The sequence below is a fragment of the Bos javanicus genome, chromosome 14 (assembly GCF_032452875.1).
Source record: "Bos javanicus breed banteng chromosome 14, ARS-OSU_banteng_1.0, whole genome shotgun sequence".
Classification (NCBI taxonomy): Eukaryota; Metazoa; Chordata; class Mammalia; order Artiodactyla; family Bovidae; genus Bos; species Bos javanicus.
Genome location: NC_083881.1, coordinates 140,837 through 161,382, shown reverse-complemented (window position 1 = coordinate 161,382; position 20,546 = coordinate 140,837). Strand labels below are relative to the sequence as shown.

General features: G+C 51.0%; 1 protein-coding gene across 3 annotated transcripts; it reads left to right on the top strand.

The window, feature by feature from the left end:
- Positions 1–4,090: 4,090 nt before the first annotated feature.
- On the top strand, positions 4,091–18,675 carry LOC133260248 (zinc finger protein 250-like). Of its 3 annotated transcripts, none has more exons than XM_061438389.1 (5): positions 4,091–4,213; positions 10,171–10,264; positions 10,483–10,609; positions 10,698–10,811; positions 12,890–18,675. In XM_061438389.1, the coding sequence occupies exons 2-5, from the start codon at positions 10,220–10,222 to the stop codon at positions 14,212–14,214; spliced, it is 1,611 nt and encodes a 536-aa protein (XP_061294373.1). In that variant the 5' UTR covers positions 4,091–4,213; positions 10,171–10,219; the 3' UTR covers positions 14,215–18,675. The 3 variants fall into 3 exon arrangements, with proteins under 3 accessions (XP_061294373.1, XP_061294375.1, XP_061294372.1); XM_061438391.1 differs by lacking the exon at positions 4,091–4,213 and adding an exon at positions 4,220–8,240; XM_061438388.1 differs by lacking the exon at positions 4,091–4,213 and adding an exon at positions 8,248–10,070.
- The last annotated feature ends 1,871 nt before the right edge of the window (positions 18,676–20,546 follow it).

Sequence of the window (20,546 nt, the reverse complement as noted above, 5' to 3'; positions counted from 1 at the left end):
AATGTATGTCACAAAGGGTTAACATAATTAGTTCAGTTCAGTTCAGTCATTCAGTCATATCTGACTCTTTGCAACTCCATGGACTGCAGCACACTTGTCCATCACCAACTCCCAGGGCTTGCTCAAACTCATGTCCATTGAGTTGGTGATGCCATCCAAACATCTCATCCTCTGTTGTCCCCTTCTTTTGCCTTCTATCTTTCTCAGCATCAGGGCCTTTTCCAATGAGTCAGTTCTTTGCATCACGTGGCCAAAGTATTGGAGTTTCAGCTTCAACATCAGTCCTTCCAATGAATATTCAGGACTGATTTCCTTTAGGACGGGCTGGTTTGTTCTTCCAGTCCAAGGGACTCTCAAGAGTCTTCTCCAACACCACAATTCAAAAGCATCATTCTTTGGTGCTCAGCTTTCTTTACAGTCTAACTCTATAGTGCTTCTAAAATGAGAGGGAAGAGACCAACAAGCAGGTTCACAGAGAAGTCAGTGAAAGTGGCTCTTAATCATATGAAGAGATGCTCAACCTTACCTCCAAGAAAGATGCAAAAGGAAATTACACCAAGATGCTATTTCTTGCTTCTCAGATTGCCAGAATACCAAATATTTGACAACATTCTTTGTTCACAAGGCTGTAAGGAAAGCTCACCAGCAGAAATACAAGATCCTACAACCCTGTGGAAGGGAACTGGGCAACACACAGAAAAACAGATACAAATGCCCATTTCTAGGAATCTATCCTAAAATTAAACTGGCAAAACTGAAAAGACCTAACCAAAGCTACTTATTACAGCACTAATTTTATGGCAAGAGACGTCCAGTAATAGCAGACTGGCTGAATACATGACAGCACATTCACAAGGGAGGTGAAGGCAGCTGCATAAAGGAGAAAGGGACATGCCCAGATGCTGCAAAGGAGAGGTGGCTGGACACTGACAGGAATATGCCAAAATGTGGGCCAGTGGGAAAGAACTACTGTTCACTGACGTTCAGATTTTTTGGAATGGAGCCAGAAACCACAGCGTTGATAAATGGTTACTGATAGGGCAGCGTGGTAAGAGACTGGTGGGAACAGGGAGGGAAGCAAGTCTTCTGAATGCACTTTCTTTTGTGTACTGGACTTTGAAACCATATAGGGTTTCGGTTCAGTTCAGTCGCTCAGTCGTGTCCGACTCTTTGCGACCCCTGGCAGCACGCCAGACCTCCCTGTCCATCACCAACTCCTGGAGTCCACCCAAACCCATGTCCATCGAGTCAGTGATGCCATCCAACCATCTCATCCTCTGTTGTCCCCTTCTCCTCCTGCCCTCAATCTTTCCCAGTATCAGGGTCTTTTCAAATGAGTCAGCTCTTTCCATCAGGTGGCCAAAGTATTGGAGTTTCAGCTTCAACATCAGTCCTACGAATGAACACCCAGGACTGATCTCACTTAGGATGGACTGTTTGGATCTCCTTGCAGTCCAAGGGACTCTCAAGAGTCTTCTCCAACACCACACTTCAAAAGCATCAATTCTTCCATGCTCAGCTTTCTTTATAGTCCAACTCTCACATCCATACATGACCACTGGAAAAACCATAGCCTTGACTAGACAGACAAAGTTTGACAAAGTAATGTTGTCTTTGTTGACAAAGTAATGTCTCTGCTTTTTAATATGCTGTCTAGGTTGGTAATGACTTTCCTCCCAAGTTTACATAATCATAAAACAAAATTGTATCAAAATGTTAAAAATGTAACTTTAAAAAGCAAACAAGTGAAACTGTAGAGTTAAGGTCATACCCCAAATGGGATATATCCTAACAGCAAGAAGAAGTGCAAAACAAATCTAGACTACTTTCAATAATCATAGTGTTAATAATATTGACATTGTTATTCTGACATCATTACATATAACTAATAAATGTGTTTATATAATTAGAACCCAGGATTTTAAATACAGGAAAAAACTGCCTCCACCTGGACCTGGGGATGAGCCAGGGACACTGTGAGTAGCAGTGGTGCTCACCTGGACCTTTAATGGCTCACACCACCTCTGGACACTCTGATTCACATATTGATACTGTGTACTACCTGCTTTCCCCACTCACAGGTAAAAGGGACTTATTGGGAATGTTGCTTGTTTTACCTACTCATGTAGCTCTGGCACTTAGAACACTGCCTAGCATACAACAGGCACTCAATAAATACCATGCCTGTGAAGAGTGGCAGAGCTGGACACACACACAAAAGCTAGTTGTTGAATTGCTTAGAAAAAAAAAAAAGCAAAATGTTAGTTGCTGAAACTAAGCAAAAGACATGCAGGTATTTCACTGTAATATACTTTAAATCTTTATGAATGAACATTTTTAAAACAAGTTGTTGTTCAGTCCCTAAGTTGTGTCCAGCTCTTTGCAACCCCATGGACTGCAGCTAGGCTTCCCTGTCCTTCACTATCTCCCAGAGTTTGCTCAAAGTCATGTTCACTGAGTCAGTAATGTCATGCAAACATCTCATCCTGTCACCTCCTTCTCCTCTTGCCCTCAGTCTTTCCCAGCATTAGGGTCTCTTCGCATCAGGTGGCCAAAGTATTGGAGTTTCAGGATCAGTCCTTCCAATGAATATTCAGGATTGATTTCCTGTAAGATGACAGGTTTAACCTCCTCGCTGTCCAAGGGGCTCTCAAGAGTTCCCCAGCATCACAGCTCAAAAGCATCAATTTTCCAGCCCTCAGCCTTCTTTATGGTCCAAATCTCACATCTGTACACGACTACTGGAAAAGTCACAGCTTTGGCTATACAAAACTTTGTCGGCAAAGTGATGTCGCTGCTTTTTAATACGTGATACAGGTTTGTCATAGCTTCCCTTCCCCCACTCCTCCCCCCCAAGGAGCAAGCATCTTTTAATTTCATGGCTGCAGCCACTGTTCAGTGATTTTGGACCCTAACATAACTCAGCAGTGGAAAAACCACAGCTTTGATTATATGGACCTTCAAATAGTTGGGAAGAGAAAAAGAAAGCAGGGTGTGCTGAGAAGATCTTAGAAGCATCAGTTCTCTGCCGGGACCAACGTTGCCGAGCTCAAGCTCCTCATTGTTAAAAGGTAAACTGAGGCATGTTAGAATTTATGAAGAGCTTATGTGAGCAAACAGAGGATGGAATAGTGGTTAGGAGTGCTCTGCCAGCAGGAGCTATATTAGTTTTTATAGACGGAAAAGCAAAGCAAGGGCTTTGACAGGCCACGACTTAAGCCGTCAACTTAATTGGAAAGCCTAGCTGGGGGCTACCAAGGCAGCAGAGCCACCCCCACCCTAATGGCCTCCTCTTTTAATTATGTTAACACTGGCAACTGGCCAAAACCATCTAGGATGGTCCAAAAATAGGGCCAAATCGGACAACCTGGGTCCTGAGCTTCAGTCTCTTGGCAGAGAGGACCCTACCTCACCGGGATGTGTGGGGCAGACGAGTTCCCTGTGGGAAGCTGACCTCACCTTTCCCGAGTAGAAACCCTGCCCCTGACGCCGGGGCCAGCTATCCCCAGAATTACTGCCACATCCTCTCCCACTTCAGCCTCGGGTCTTGCCCAGACCACGTTTCCTGCCCAAAAGTCGGGGCACCAGCTTGGTCCGGTCGGTCCTCCCAGCCAACGAGCCACTTGGAAGTACTCTTTGGGGGTGACAGCGGGTGCGGCAGGCAGCAGCGACGGCCACCTCTTCCTCCCGCCCCCGCTGGTCCTGCCCTGCCGAAGTGCGCAAACCCCAGCGTAAGGGGACGGGGAGGAGGTCGCCGCCACACACGACGACCACCGACAGCCAACGCCAGGCCCCGCCTCGGCAGGCGTGACTTCTGGAGGCAACAGGGCGAGGATTCACCCGACTCGGGCTCGGGCTGTGCCCGCAGGGCCGGAGGTACGAGTTACCCGCAGGAGCTTCCGCGAGGCCGCCGGCATGTGCAGCCTGTACGAGACCCGGACGCGGCGTGGCCTATCTAGGCGCGGTGGAAGCTGCGTCTCTCGGTGGCTCTGGCGCGTGCGTCAGTCAGGAGAAAGGCGCAGAGCGGGGAGGGCGGGGCCCAAGGCGGACTGGGAAGTGTCGCGTCCTAGGAGTGGCGGTCTGGGAGGCGTGGGCGGGGCCCTTGGGGGCGGGGCGCCCTGCGATTGGCGGGTGCGCAGATGGGGCGGGGCGCCCCCTTTGTCTGAGTGCGGTGCGGGCGGCCACCCCTGTGGGTGAGGCAACTGCTGGGACGGTGAGTCGGGGCGCGGGCTGCATTCCGCACCCTCTACCCGCGCGCCGGGGTCGGGGGCCAGGACCCTCCACGCGATCGGGCGCTGCCCGCGAGCGCCCCTTGCCTTTCCCTGCCCACTCCGAGCCCCTACCCCGCTCTCGCCTCCCCCGGGCCCTCCCCACTCCAGCGAACGGCGAGCCCTACGCCGCCGGTAGTCGGCGGCGCCCGGAGCTCCGGCCTCGCGCGGGGCCCGGGTGCGGGCCGGGGGCGCGAACACTTATTCCACTGGGATCGCCGTTGGCATCTCTCCGCGGAGAGTGCTTCTTCCCGAGTCCACTCCCGCCTCCATTTTTATCGAGGCTCGTCTCTCGGTTGTTTGTGAAAGCCCCTTTCGTGAGCGCGAGCAGCCATTCCCGGGGTCCGCGGGCGCCTGCCCAGCGCGACGCTTCGGGTTCGGGAAGCCGGACCCTCGGTGTGCGCTGCCTGGCGTTTCGGTTCTGATCAGCTTGGTTCTTTAACGGGTGTATCGAAGACTTTGTTCTCAGACTATCATCTGACTCCGGTTGTGATGTTTTGTTCTAAGATGGAAGATTTCGAGTGTTCAGTGGTCAAATATTTAGCCTCGAGGCTTTTGGCTTTGTGCTGTGTCTTAAAGGGCTTTCCCTACTCTTAAGTTTAGTTCTAAAATAAACTCGTTTTCTCTGGTACTTGTGAAACGTTGGCTCCATCTGGAATCATTTTGATGTGGGGAAAGTTGGAAATCCAGCTTCAGTGTTTTCCCTAAACCCTGGTATTTCTGACACTATTGAATAACTCATTTCGCCGTTGATTTGGAAAACCACCTTTGTCCAGTGTTAAATTCTCCCAAATCTTGGGCCCATTTCTGGCATTTATGTTGTTTTGATGTGAAAAGGTTTTGATTTTCATCCAAATCTGTGGGTCTCTGCTCCCCAGAGTTTATTCAGGTTCTTTTTATCATATAATTTTAAAATTTAGCTCTTTTTCATTCATTAGCTGTGTGCTTTCAGTATATGATATGAAATGATCTCATTTAATTTCTGTTATTTTTTAAAGCTCAGTTACAGCTCAGTTTTATTCAGCAAATAAAGGATAGTACACTCTTGAGGCGTGAGGACAGGCTGCTGGGACCCCAGAGGAGAGGCTAATTTCTGCTTTTGCTTAGCTTTCTGGGAGCTTGGTTGAGCTTTGTGCAAAGGACTAATTTTAGACCTGTTGTCTGAGTGAGGTTACTGGAACATCTTCCCCAGGATTTGAATGCCTGGCCTATCTTGTTTGTTTATAGATATGGCCCTACTCTGCTCTTTCTAGTCCAGGACTGCTTGGCTCTCTGCACTACGATTTTGTGGGTACAGGGGGCAGCATTAACATATTTCTAAGGTTTACTTTAACCTTGTTTCTTGACGTCTGTGACTAGAACAGTTTTCCCTGAATATTTTCTGACTCCGTGTTGCTGCTGTGTAGAAAAGCTACCTGTGTGGATACACGTCTGTGATCATTTTCCTCTGAAGCATGCAGGGTTGTGGTTTGGGCTTACAGGTGGATCAGAACTGCTTCTTTGGAAGGTGCTTCCAGCCTGGCGGGCCAGGCTTCGAGCAGATGAAGAAAGAGGAGCAGGTCTTCCAGCGGGAAAACCTGGGGGTGAGGATGGTGAGGAAGAGTGGGGAGACCCTGGAGCTGTCCACCCCAGACCAGGGGCTGCAAGTGTGCCTGTCACGCCTGTCACTGTTGGTGGGGTCTTTGGGAGGAAGATCTTCAGCAGTTCCAGCAAGAGCTGCTGCTGCTAAGTCGCTTCAGTCGTGTCCGACTCTGTGCGACCCCAGAGACAGCAGCCCACCAGGCTCCCCCGTCCCTGGGATTCTCCAGGCAAGAACACTGGAGTGGGTTGCCATTTCCTTCTCCAGTGCATGAAAGTGAAAGTGAAGTCACTCAGTCGTGTCCAACTTTTAGCGACCCCATGGACTTCAGCCCACCAGGCTCCTCTGTCCATGGAACTCTCCAGGCAAGAGTGCTGGAGTAGGGTGCCATTGCCTTCTCCGCCAGCTAGAGCTAGAAGTTACTAAAGCTTAGCTTACAGAACAAAATAACAATAACGTTGAATCCTAAGCTCTCTCGTCTCTGCAGCCCCGTTTTCAGTTCCTGTCCCTTAGTCACCACCGAGCCAGAACTCACTTGGAAGAGTGTCTCACTGCAGTGTGATCACTGCTGCAGAGAACATTGGCCTGCTCTGCTTTGGTTTGGGTTATTCTCTGGGACGTGGGTGGATGGGTTGCTGTTGTGGGCACCCCTTGTGCAGGTGCTTTTTGTACTTGTTTCTGTGTTGGGGGTGGCATGGCTTCCCTCGGCAGCTCCTCAGAGCCAGTTTGACCCTCCATGGTGTTAATTCCGACTTCAGGGATCATCTAAACAGGACTTGACCTGCTCACCTGTTCTCCCTTCCTCCCTGAACTCCTGTTGCCTTGAGCTATGGGCCCTGAGTAACAGCCAGCTTCAGTGCCTGGGTGGCTCTGTTGTCATCCCTGTGGTGTCAGTTAGCAGCCTGCAGTGTTTTTTGCTGTCTTTTCATTCCATGCTGACTTGTTCTAGGAGACCCAGACCTTATCTACCAAAGTAAAAGTACAGAAAAATGAAAAACTAGTTAGTTCCACTTTTACATTTGTTTTCTTTCTCTTTTATCAGAATATAGAGTCTTATTCCATTTGGGCTGCTATAATAGAGCACCAGAGACTGGGCAGCCTGTAAAACAGCAAATGTCATTTCTCACAGTGTGGAGGCCAGACATCTGAGGTTAGGATCAGCAGAATTGGGAGCCCTCATCCTGGCTGCAGACATTGTGTCCTCACATGGAGGGAGGGGTCTCTTATCAAGGGGACTCCACTCTCAGGACCTGAGCACTGCCCCGCCCCCCCCCCAACATTGAGCCTTAGGTCATTTGGAGGCACAGACATCCAGAGCAGAGCAACAGGCACACTTTATAATATACTGTTTTCCTTCAGTACTTAGAGGTCATCCTGGGCAGAGCTCTTCTGCTTTCTGTTTTCGTGCTTCTCTGGAATTCACTGGGTGGGAATCCTGTCCCCTTCTCTGCCCCTCCGTGCCTCAAACTATTGGCCGGGGGTTTGAGTTAATCTCATCAGATGAGGTGACACTTAGTTACATGCTCTCTTTAACCTCGCTGTCCTCCTGAGGCCCTCCGAGGAGCTGTGTCATCTCAGTCTGGTGTGTCTAGTGCTGTGGACAAGGGCTCACATCCCCTTGTGGTCCTGGGGTCATTGTTTGTGCAACAGGAGCATTGTGAACACCTCCATATCCTGTGCTTTTGCTGACCTGTCTGGCCGCCTGGCGCAGCCTGAATCTTGGTCTGCGTGGGTGCGGGACTGGTGTGTGGAAGGGACTGGTGGATTTGGTGGCAGCACCATCCTGGAGTCTGTTCTGAAACCACACAATTCATGTGGGATCCGAACGCACGAGCTGAGACTCGAACCCACTGTCTCTTAATTGAAACCACACACCTTTGCTCAGGACTTACTGAAGCTCAGGTTCTGTGTGTCTCAGTGCAGAAGGAATTCACAGCAGGATGCAAAGTGATAGGTGATAAGTGGATTTATTTAGAGAGATACACATTCCTTAGACAGAATGGTGTCTGTCTCAAAAGGCCCTGAAATGTAACTAACTAAATGGTTAGTTTCTATGGGCTGTGTAGTTTCATAGGCTGCTGAATAGGAGGATTAATCCAACTATTTCAGGGAGGGCCAGGGGCTTCCAGGAATTCAGGAATTGGGCCACTGCCCACTTTTCAGCCTTTCTGGTCATCTGGCCTTGGAACTGTGGGGACTGTGGGTGTGTTGTCATTTAGCTGATGTATCACATTGAGCATATAATGAGGCTCAGCTTCCACTGGAAGCGGAGCCTTCCGCCATCTTGGGCCTAGTTGGTTCTAACCAGTCTATGTCTCATCTTTAAGGGTTGTGCTCAGTCCCCTTCCCTTCTGGTTTCAAGTCCATCCGAGGAAGGCGTGCATTGCCTAGAGGTAAGTCTGCTGCACCATAATAGGCCAGGTGACTTTCTCAACTGCGAGAGCTAGCAGACACTCCACTTCCCCACTGCTGCTGGAGTAGGTGCTCCTCCGGCACTTGTTGCTGTTCTGAAGGGTGGAGTGTGGAGTCATTTCTCCTGTAATTTCATTCACTTGTTCAGCCATGCTTGAGCCACTGGCTGCTCTGCTGGGACTGGCAGGGGTTGTGAGAACGATGAGGCAGAGGCCCCCAAGGTGGGTCGGGAACGGTCTCAGTGAGAGGGTGATGGTCTCACTGAGAGGGTGACAGCTGAGCGCCAGCTGAGGGGCAGGAGGCACCCCGCTGCGGAGAGGGGCGCTCAGAGCAGGTCTCTCAGCAGCCTCAGGAGCGGAGGCGGGGCTTGGAGCTGAGGCAGGGCCCTGCGTCCTGTGGGGGCGGGGCCTGGAGCCAGGAGGGGCCCTGCGTCCCGTGGGGGCGGGGCTTGGAGCTGAGGCAGGGCCCTGCGTCCCGTGGGGGCGGGGCAGGACTGTGCTGCCACTGGAGGGCGGGTCCAGTGGGAGTGAGAGGGTGAGCAGGAGGGCGACTTCAGGATCTGGATCGAATGCACTTGCCAGACCAGGGGCAGACCAGGCCTGGGGAGGGGATGGGTGTCGGGGCTGGATGTTAAGTGTCTGAGGTGCTAGAGGACACCCATGAGGAGATGGCCAGCTGGAGGGGAAGGAGGTTGCCAGCTTAGCGCACCAACAGGAGCCCTGTGCTCCACTGGACGTTCAGGCCTGTGGGGCAGAAGCAGCTCAGGTCACAGACATGGGCTCGGGCAGGAGCCTGCCTGGCTGGAGGCCTCCGGCCGAATGATCCAGCAGCTCCTAGATTAGCTGTGCTGGCTGCCAGCACCAACGGGGAGCCGGCGAACGGGGTTCCTATGGGTGCTCATTGTTAGATCCTGCCCAGGTGTGGTCAGGTCATCTGAAAATGACTGTCTATCTCCTCTGGGTTCCCAGAGGACCAGAGCTGCATGGTTCAGGAGGCAGTATCTCGTGCTGGTGAGGGTGGACAGGGGTGCCCACGGTGACCGACTTGCTTGAGACTGGGGTTACCCACCGCTGACAGCAGATAAGGATTTGGTCATATGGAGGTCAGAGGAGACCCTGACAGGGGCCACTTGGGATGGAGGGGATGGAGACCACCTGAGGGAGTGGCTGGATTAGGCCATAGGGAGGATGACTGTCCATGAGAGATGGCGGGTGTGGGCAGCCCATGAAGGGTTGGGGGAGCGGTACTGCTCTTCTAGGGGGTGTGGGCACTGGAGTAGCCACCGGAGGCAGCTGTTCCCCCACTGTCGGTTCTGAGAGTTGGTGAGGCGGGACCAGCCCTGTTGTTTCCAGTTCTTCATGCCTGGTAGCACCCTCATGCCTGTTTGTCCAACATCAGTGTTTCAGATGAATTCTGAGCTAACTTTATTCACTCCTTTCATTTTTCCCAGGTGATGGGCCTGCTGGGCTTGTGCCCACTTCTGTCTGGCAGGGTGGGTGTGGCACACACCTTGGCAGTGCTTGTCCCAGTGTTCCCAGAGCCCGCCCAGCCCCAGGCCTCCCCATCAGGTCCTCAGACCAAATCTCGGGGTCACTCTGGATGCATCCACCAGAACTGGGCCCCCACTGGAGCTGCCGGGCAGGACCAGGCATGCCCAGGGCATCAGCGAGCCCACAGGAGGGTTGTGGTCCCCACACCACAAGTGCACCCTCTCCTCATGGGGGTTGTCTCTGGAGGCAGTCAGGCCTGGTGTTTCCCCCTCTCCATGATGTGCTCACCCAGCCCTGTGTGTGTACTGCAGGCCATGCCTGGTAAGCTGGGCAGTCCAATGGCCCTTGGGGCGCATGGCCTCCCCAGGTGTCTTGGGTGGGACCATCCTGGGCCCCTCATATGCTCCTTCCTCTTCCTCAGCCCTACACGCTTCTCCGATACTGTCTCCCTCATACGTGCCACGGAGCAGATGATGGCGGCAGCCCGGCTCCTGCCGCCACCAGCGGTGCCTCAGGTGAGTAGCCCCAAGGCCTTTGCAGCGCCCCTGCCATCCTCACATCCTCCCACTCCCAGGGGCCTGGTGGCATCCTGAGCATCACTGCATTTTGAACACTGTGGCCCCTTCCTGTTGCCCCCCGTCCAGGGGCGCGTCCCCACACCCCACACTGCTTGCACCCTCCTTGTCTGGGACATGGACTCTGAGTCCAACCTGCAGGCCCCCTGTTGTTCCAGGCCAAGGTGACCTTCGAGGACGTGGCCGTGTTCCTCTCCCAGGATGAGTGGGATCGTCTGGGCCCCGCCCAGCGTGGCCTCTACCGACACGTGATGATGGAGACCTACGGGAACGTGGTCTCCGTGGGTAAGGCCCCCTGCAGGCCTTGGGTGGGGCGTGGTGAGGGTGCTTGTGGATATTGTACAGACAAAAGGACTTCCCTCCCCATGAGCAGGAATTCCAGGATCCAAGCCCGAGGTGATCTCCCAGCTGGAGCGAGGAGAGGAGCCGTGGGTCCTGGACAAGCAGGGCAACGAGCAGCTCAGGGGCTGGGGCATCAGCCGCTCAGGTGAGCGCGGAGTGGCCTCTGTGCACTAAGGGCTGTGCACTTGCGGGTGCTCCTGGGGTCTGACCTGGCGGGGACTCCTGCGGGTGAGAGGGCAGCAGGCAGAGGCCCAGTGCAGGGAATGGGCAGGGTGGTAAGTGCAGCTGGGTGTGGGTTGGGTGCCTTGAGGCAAGGTGAGCACATGTGGCTGCTGGGCCCCTGACAGGTCCCTGCTCTGAATGGACCTCAGAGGTTGAGGGACATGGGCTGGTTTCGGGAAGAAGGAAGCACCTAAGTGTGAAAGGGAAGTTTCTTAACCTGACTCTTAGTGTGGCTAGAGCTGTTTGCCGTGAGGCAAAGGAGCCCACCGTCCACAGCTGTCCTGGGGGTTCCATCTGAAATTTGGCAAGACCAGACACGATAGCGTAAGTAAAGCTGTAAGAATTAGAAAGAAAGAGGAAAAACATTGCTTGTAGTTCATGATATTGTCTATATGTGAGAAGACTGATCAGGACCTCCTTGGTGGCCCAGTGATTGAGAATCCGCCTGCCGGTGCGGGGGTCACAGGTTTGATCCCTGGTCCGAGAAGATCCCATGTGCTGTGGAACAGCTAAGCCCATGTGACACAACTACTGAGTCTACGCTTGAGAGTCCGGGAGCCACTACTGCTTGTCCACAAGCCGCAAGTGCTAGAGCCTGCGTGCCTAGAGCCCGTGCTTTGCAGCAAGGGAAGCCACCACAGCAAGAAGCCTGCACATCACAACTCGAGAGTAACCCCCGCTCACTGCAACTAGAGAAAAGCTGTCACCGCAGTGAAGACCCACCGCAGCCAAAAATAAAATAAATAAAATGATATTAAAAAAAATGCAAACAAGAACATGTTGACCTCCTAGGCACAGACCCCTGCAGATGCTTCAGGCAGAGTCTGTCTTGGAAGTGCCTTTCCTGGTGTAGGGACTGCTTGGTTTTGGAGCCTGCTATTTTTCAGGGGCTCTTGTTGGGGTTTGAGGAAGTTCATTGCACAGCACCTGTCCTAAGTTCTGAATGAATTCAACAGTGAAGCTTACATCTCAGTAATGCTGTTACCACCAAAAAAAAGGAAAATTGATGGGACTTGAAAATATCCCTGTTACAGAAAAAGCAAAATCCAGTGAATGTGGCCAGTTGCCATTCAGTATGCTTCCTAATAAGAAACCCCAGAGAGACCCTAACCCCCCACAATCAGGTAGGGAGGGCTTCCGGGTCTTGGCCATGAAGCAGAACGTGGGTCCCCTGGACTGAGAAGGTCCAGCTCTCTCTCATTGGCTAAGTCTCCCCTCAGGTGTGTCCCCCTCAGGTCTTGCTCTGCCTGCTGGGCTTCTTGCTCTAGGACATCCCTCAAGGACCGTTTTAACGCTGTCCCCAACCAGGCCTTGTGGGAACTGGAGGAAGCAGCAGAGGCGTTGCTGAGATGGGCCTGGGAGGACTGGCTCTGCCCTGACACCGTCCCCTGCTGTCACAGCCCTGCCCGCCTGTCGAGTATCCCGGATGAGCATCGTTCTGAGTAGCCAGTCCTTCTGGGACAGTCTGGTTTCCCGGTGACGTCTTGTCAATTCAGTGGCTGTGTCTTCAAGGTTTAAAATCTGTCATCCTCAGCATACCCTGCTCCACCCTCAACCTGCAGTGCCCCTGACCTGAGTGTAGAAACACCCCCGCCTTCTCGGCCATCCTCACTGCCACCTGCGGGCCCCATCTTGTTCCCCAGGGAGGAGTCTGCAGGACGGGCTCTCAGGAGCTCGTGCTTCGCTCCAGCAGCCCCCTCCCTGCCCTGCACAGTAATAGGTGTAGTCCTGCCTCGGTTCCGCCTCTAATGGCCTCTGGACCCTCCAGGGCAGGCAGGGCTGCGGCTGTGACCGTGTGTGCTCCTCAGGCTCTCGAATGGGACCTGGCCTTCTCCAGCCACACTGTTGGGTGGACACCTTTCCTCTTTGTCACCCACTGGTGACTTCTAGCCTTGGGCCCTCGAGGGCCGCCCTGTCCCAGTGGAGCACCTGCAGGGTGGAATGCACTCTGCAGTCTCAGAAGGGGTGAACACGCTCCCTTTGGTTTTGGTTTTGTTTCAGGATGTGAGCACAAGGATCAGGACCAGGACGCAGACTCCAGCTTGAGGCCGCTCACTTCAGAGGAGATATCAATGATTCTGAGGAAAACGCCTGCCGAGTGGAGTGATCCAGGCAGTTACGAACCTGAGCAGAGTTTCTGTCCGAGTCCCAGCCCTGCCCGCCCCCTTGAAGGCCAGGCCATGAGGCCCAGCGCGCCGGTCGCCCAGCGCCCGGCTGTTCCTGGCGGGGAGAGGCCTTACCGGTGCGTGGAGTGCGGGAAGTGCTTTGGGCGGAGCTCCCACCTGCTGCAGCACCAGAGGACGCACACCGGGGAGAGGCCCTATGTGTGCGGTGTGTGTGGCAAGGCCTTCAGCCAGAGCTCGGTGCTCAGCAAGCACAAAAGGATCCACACGGGGGAGAAGCCCTACGCGTGCCACGAGTGTGGAAAAGCCTTTCGAGTGAGTTCGGATCTCGCTCAGCATCACAAGATACACACAGGGGAGAAGCCGCATGAGTGTCTCGAGTGCCGCAAGACCTTCACGCAGCTCTCGCACCTCCTGCAGCACCAGCGCATCCACACTGGCGAGCGGCCGTACGTGTGCGGCGTGTGCGGCAAGGCCTTCAACCACAGCACCGTGCTGCGCAGCCACCGGCGGGTGCACACGGGGGAGAAGCCGCACGAGTGTGCAGAGTGTGGTCGCGCCTTCAGCGTGAAGAGGACACTGCTCCAGCACCAGCGGGTGCACACCGGGGAGAAGCCCTACGCCTGCGGCGAGTGTGGCCGCGCCTTCAGTGACCGCTCTGTCCTCATCCAGCACCACAGCGTGCACACTGGCGAGAAGCCGTACGAGTGTGGTGAGTGTGGCAAAGCCTTCCGGCACCGCTCCACCCTCCTGAACCATGAGCGCATCCACACGGAGGAGAAGCCCTATGGCTGCTACGCCTGCGGCAAGGCCTTCGTGCAGCACTCCCACTTGACCCAGCACCAGCGGGTCCACACCGGGGAGAAGCCCTACGTGTGCAGCGAGTGCGGCCACGCCTTCAGCGCCCGCAGGTCGCTGGTCCAGCACCAGCGGGTCCACACCGGCGAGCGGCCCTTCCGCTGCGCACAGTGTGGCAAGGCCTTTAGCTTGAAGGCCACGCTGATTGTGCACCTGAGGACCCACACGGGCGAGAGGCCGTACGAGTGCAGCCGCTGCGGCAAGGCCTTCAGCCAGTACTCGGTGCTCGTGCAGCACCAGCGCATCCACACGGGCGAGAGGCCGTACGAGTGTGCGGAGTGCGGCCGCGCCTTCAACCAGCACGGCCACCTCATCCAGCACCAGAAGGTGCACAGGAAGCTGTGACCTTGCCTGCACGTGAAGCCACACTTGGGAACTCGGGCTCCCAGCCCTGGGAAGCCTCCAGTCCCGGCGAAGCCCCTGCCAGTGACACCCAGTGTCACCGAGGAACTCACGGGCAGCACTGAAGTGTCTCTGGAAGAACTTCAGAGGACGCCTCATTTGCTTCTCTCACCGTCTTGACGTTACGTCGCAGAGTAGGCTCACAATGGTAATGAGTTTTGGTAAAGACAGCTACTATTCATTATTAACGTTAGTTTGTTAGAAATGAGAAGCTAAAGGAAGTTTCAGCATAAGGACCACTGTCCCAGGAAAACTTCCTCATGCTCCAAATAAATTTTTTTTCTTAGAATATTATATACCTTTCCTAAATACAATGGTTGTTCTGATTATTGCACTTAAAATTGGGATGTTGGAGTATATTTTCAGCATTCTGTTAAACAGTAAAGTACTGTGTAGATAAAATGGTATTAAAAAATATTGTTACCAAGTGTCATCATGTAATATGACTGAAAATCCTAACTGTGTGGAACTACTTGTTTTCTATGAAAATGGTCTAAAGATTAATTAGTGAGAAATGATATAAATATAGAAAACCCTTCATCTGGTCCTTTAATTTTATTTAAGATCAGAAGGGATGTCCTAACTTATTGGTGAAAATTCAACTCAAAAATGGATCTTTCCCCCAAAATCTTTGCAGATTCATAGGGTGTCTTGGGCTTCTGGGCCCATGTGGGCTTAGGAGGTGACTTTGTACTCAGAGCCCAGACCTCACAGCTGCTGTACCACCTGGGTGCCTCTTTTTTTACACATTATGATGTTTCCCAGAAATGTTACTAAAAAAGTCTTTGGCACACACTTCTAAAACAAAATTCTCAAATAGCTTTTTGTTTACTATTTCTAATATTTCTATTCCTATGATGAAGGGTTTTCTTCATTTTTTACTTCTGGTTCCAAGAGAGTCTAGTATCTGTTGTCATATACTGTGATAAATCTAGTCTATTTATAAGTTTTGTTTTTTGGCCAAGCATTGCAGCATGTGGGATTTTAGTTCCTTGACCAAGGATCGAGGCTATGTCCCCTGCGCTGGGAACACTGAGTCTTAACCACTAAAAGCCCCTGTTCATTGTTTCTAATAATTTTTTTTTTCCTTGATGTTGAAAGCATCATCACCTCAGGAAAAATTAAGCAGCAGAGTGTTGATCCTGAAGTCCATAGCAGTCACTGGTGAAGATGAAAACGTCCCTTAGAGCTAGTCACAGTGTTCATGCTTCTTGCTGATATTTTTAGAATAGGTAAAAAGTATAAATTGTAAACAGTTCATAAAATTATGATAAGCTGCAGAATAATAAAAGGCAAACATTACTTTTTAAAGTTTAAAATATAAGTTTAAAAGTTTATAATTAAAGGTAAATCAAAATAACTGAAAGGAAATTCTAGAAATATTTAAAATTATCAGAAAGGAGCTTTTAAACAAAGTTTAGACAAAAATTAGACTAAGAAAAAACCAAAAAGCTTGCAGTTTGTTACAGACTTATAAGTAAATAGTGCAACAAATAAAATGATACAGTTGGTTAAAGTTGGTAAATTTGGTGACGAGATGAAGGTTCTAGAGTAATTCTCTGAGAAGGGTGGGCATGGCGTAGCCTTTGTGGATACAGGAGCTGCAGCCCAGAGTGGTCTGTGGTCCGAGTTCCCAAGCCCGTGTTTGTAAGCTTGTGTGTATGTTGCCTGGGGATGGTGTGCAGAGACACTGATGCACTTGGGCTGTCTCCTTTCCTCTGCTGATTGCAGGTATTTGATGTACAGAGGGAACTCACGAAAGAACCTGAGCACCAAGTACAGGCCAGAGACCCCCTGCACTGTGGTGGCCAATGCCCTGCATCTCAGTCCAGTTCAGTCGCTCAGTCATGTCTGACTAACCCCATGGACTGCAGCACGCCAGGCTTCCCTGTCCATCACCAACTCCTGGAGCTTGCTCAAACTCATGCCCATCGAGTCAGTGATGCCATCAACCATCTCCTCCTCTGTCGCCCCCTTCTCCTGCCTTCACTGTTTCCCAGCATCAGGGTCTTTTCCAATGAGTCAGTTCTTCGTGTCAGGTGGCCAAAGTATTAGAGTTTCAGCTTCAGCATCAGTCCCTCCAATGAATATTCAGGACTGATTTCCTTTAGGATGGGCTGGTTTGATCTCCTTGAAGTCCAAGGGACTCAAGAGTCTTTTCCAACACCACAGTTCAAAAGCATCAATTCTTCGGCGCTCAGCTTTCTTTATGGTCCAGCTCACATCCATACATGACCACTGGAAAATCCATAGCTTTGACTAGACAGAACTTTGTCGGCAAAGTAATATCTGCTTTGACATCTGTGTCTTTGCTTTTTATATCTGGGTGCCAGCAATTCATGGGGGACCCACCATCACACATGTCCTCCTCTTTTCCTGGGCCATCGAACCATCCGTGAGCTGTTCTTCCCAATATAGAAGAACTGGCTGTTTGCCATAACTCCCCATCCAGTAAGATCCACGTGAGCCAACCTGCCTCCTTGAGACACAGATCCCAGTTAAATGAGCTCTTTCTATGACATGTCTGCTGATTGTCCCTGGTTGTCCCACTTCTTGGAATGGGGACCTCCATTCCTAGAATGGTGACCTACCCTTCAAAACTCTCTCCTTTTTCCTTGGTAGACAAGCCAATGTCCTACCTTCTCTCTACAGCAGACATGAAGGTGACCCAGAAAAGCTTCAGTTTTGCCAGGAAGTTCTCGCTGCTCCTGTACTTGGTCTCAGCTGCTGACGGTACCAATGTTGTGAAGGTGATAGGAGACTGCAGAGATGGTCTAGTGAGGTGGGGAAGGCCTGGTGCTGACGTTTCTGGGGAAGTGGTAGAGAAGTGGTTGACTGTAGGGCTGTTGGTGAGGACGGCATTGCTGGGGGGCCCTGGTGAGCACGCGGTGACAGGAAGGGATGATTGTGGGTGTCGACAGTAGGGGAGGTGATGGTTTGGGTCAGGTATTGGAAAGAAAAGGCATATTGACCAGCACGGAGTCAGGGGATGGGGAAAAGGTGATGATTTTAGGGTGGGGTGTTGTGTGGACAAGTGATGACGATGGGCCAGCGGGTACAGGGCAGGCAAGAGTCCCAGCCACTGGTGCCCATAGCCTTATTTTCCTTCCCACCACTCCAGCTGTTCAGTGATGCAGTTCGACTAGCTGTGTCTTACAAATAGAACTCCTGGGACCTCGTGGACAAGGTTTTGCAGGAGCTTGAGGTAGGTCCAGTACAAATGTCAGGTGGCATAGAGAAAAAGCGTTCTCTCCATAGGGGTGCAGCCATAAGCCAATAGACTGGCTGCAGGCAGAACATACTCGTTGTGGGCACGGCCCCTAGGGGTGTCAGAGCTACAGCTGGGTAAATGCAAGGCCAAGCCTCACCCGCTGCCTTGTTCCCAGAACGTTGGCTTGGAGCAGAAGGAGGAGGAGATGCCAGACAAAACAGTGTGGGCACGTCCAGAGCCGTTCTCCCTCCCGAGCCACAGGAGGCCTCTCCACGGCCCACCTGGTGGTGAGGGGCAGTTCAGAAGACCCCTCCCTCGATAATCCTTCAGCTCTCAGTTGAGACAGGCTTCCAGGCTGCCCCTTGCTATACCTCCAACAAACCCAGCTGTCCCATTTGCACTGCCCACCCCCCCCCCCCAACACACACTTCATGGCCCGTGAAACCTGACCCTTCTACATGGTTCCCTCCCCTGTGGGTCGGGTCAGAACATGCCATGGATAGGTGTAAAGCCCATACCAGACCCTGAAGCCAAATTAGGGATGGGCCCTCCAGGCCTGTGAGACAGTAAAGAGAATCAATATTCTAAAAGGATATTTAGGTGTCTTATTTCTCCCCCTCTGATAACTGATGTCAGGGCCTATTCACTGCATTTCCACCAAGGGGTTGGTTTCTAATTCCTTTTTCCTTTTTAATCTCTCAACTAAGCCAATCATTTTAAGAAAATGATTTTGAGCGGAGAGCTGTTTTGTTCCATAAGTTTTTCTAGAGCTCTTCTGGATACAGCCAGTACATTGATGCACAGTGAGGCCAAGATCGCAGGCCCAAGTTTGCTAGTGAAAGCAGGTGACTGGTCTGGCCATACACAGAAATATACAGACGTCATTGTGAACATCAAGCGTCAGTAAAGGCACATCACAAGGCATTTGCATTATAAGAAATTGACTTTAGGAAAACTTCTTTTAAAAACCCATTTTTCAACATAGGAGGCTTTTCTTCATTTTTCTGAGGACTAGTGTGGACATTAGTAGCAAGGGTACTTCTTGGGTAGCAAGGGCTGCTAAGAACTGTCATGCTGCCTTTTCCATTTATCTCCAGGACTTGTCGCTCACTAGAATGCTTTTATGATCATCTTGTACATCATTTCCATTAAATTTTTTTTTAATTTATAATAAAGGTTGAATTACATAAACATTGAGTCGATGTGCCTGCTTTGTGGGTATGGGTTTTTTAAAGCAAGAAGTCACAAGAGAATGAGTATATCAACAGCCGCGTTAATGGGGGGAGACAGCCGTATTTGTCAAGCAGGGGTGACGAGGTTAACTTCGTTCATTGTCGCAGAGATCATTTCAGTGGAATTTAGGGTTTTAAAAGAATGGGTGTTTGGGAGTCAAGAACAAACATTTTTACCCTTTAAATTATTGATGCTTACAATTTCAGCTTAAGAAACAATCTGACTAGGGAATTCAGGAATGTGTTACCCTGGTGATATGGGCCCTTAAAAACAAGAGCAACAACAAAAAAACTTTTATTATAAATGAATAATGTATTTTAAAAAATAATGGCTTCATTGAGATATGATTCAAATACCATAAAATTCACCATCGGTATTGTGCTTACATGGGAGAAGGCAATGGCACCCCACTCCAGTACTGTTGCCGGGAAAATCCCATGGATGGAGGAGCCTGATGGGCTGCAGTCCATGGGGTGGCTAAGAGTCAGACATGACTGAGTGACTTCACTTTCACTTTCCACTTTCATGCATTGGAGAAGGAAATGGCAACCCACTCCAGTGTTCTTGCCTGGAGAATCCCATGGACAGAGAAGCCTGGTAGGCTGCAGTCCATGGGGTCACACAGAGTCGGATACGACTGAAGCGACTTGGCAGCAGCATTGTGCTTACATAACCATTTTGCATCAGTTCCCATAGAAACAAAGCCTGAGACAACAAATCTTGTTCAGATGAATTATTGGGGCAGTTCTCTGTCTCTACTAGGGACTAGCTTCAGCCTGCCTCTCCCTAAGGGAGCTCTGGAGGGCAGACTGGCCTGCAGGGTTGATCCCCCCACCAGGGGGGCGTTTGTGCCAGTTAGCAAAGTGTGTGAAGAGGAAGAGATGGAAGGGATGACTTGTAGTGTCCAGGTTAAAGTGGCTCCTGTTTTTAGCAAGGGCAGGTCTCTGGGGAAAAGGCAGCTATGAGTTCAACACTCGAAGCAGGTAGGGGAAAAGTGTTCAGGTGGGGTGCCAGCAACATCCGTGGCCACATAGCCCTATATTGTTCAGATCCACCTGCTTCTTAAATGTCATTTCATTATGACACACAGGAACACCACTTTGGAGTCTCTTTTAATACTTGTTGAGGTGAAACTTACATAACAAAGTTATCCATGTTAAAGGATACGAAGCAGGGTTATTTAAACAGTTACATTGTTGGGCAACCATCACTTCTCTAGTTCTAAAACATTTCAGTCACTCTGAAGTAAAACATCTTCATCATTAAGTAGTTTCTTTCCAATGTTCCCTCCCTTCAGCCCCTTGCAAATACTAATCTACATTCTGTCTCTATGGATTTTATCTATTCTGGATATTTTATATAAATGGAATAAAACATGATGTGACCTTCTGTATCTATCTTATTCTTTCATTCCTTTCTATGGTTGAATAATGTTCCACTGTATTATATAACAAAAGTTGTGTGTCCATTCATCTGTTGATAGACATTTGTGGTGTCTATCTTTCAGCTATTGTGTATAATGCTGCTATGAATATGCTTATACATGTGCTTACATGCTCATCGGTGCTTATATGAGTAGTTTTCAATTCTCCTGGTGTCAGAGTCTGTAACAAAATACCATTGACTTCGTGGCTTGTTGTTCAGTTGCTCAGCTGTGTCCAGCTCTCTGTGACCCCATGGACTGCAGCATGCTAGGCTTCCCTGTCCTTCACTGTCTCCTGGATTTGCTCAAACTCATGTCCATTGAGTTGGTGATGCCATCCGACCATCTCACCCTCTGTCATCTCCTTCTCCTCCTGCCTTCAATCTTTCTCAGCATCAGGGTCTTTTC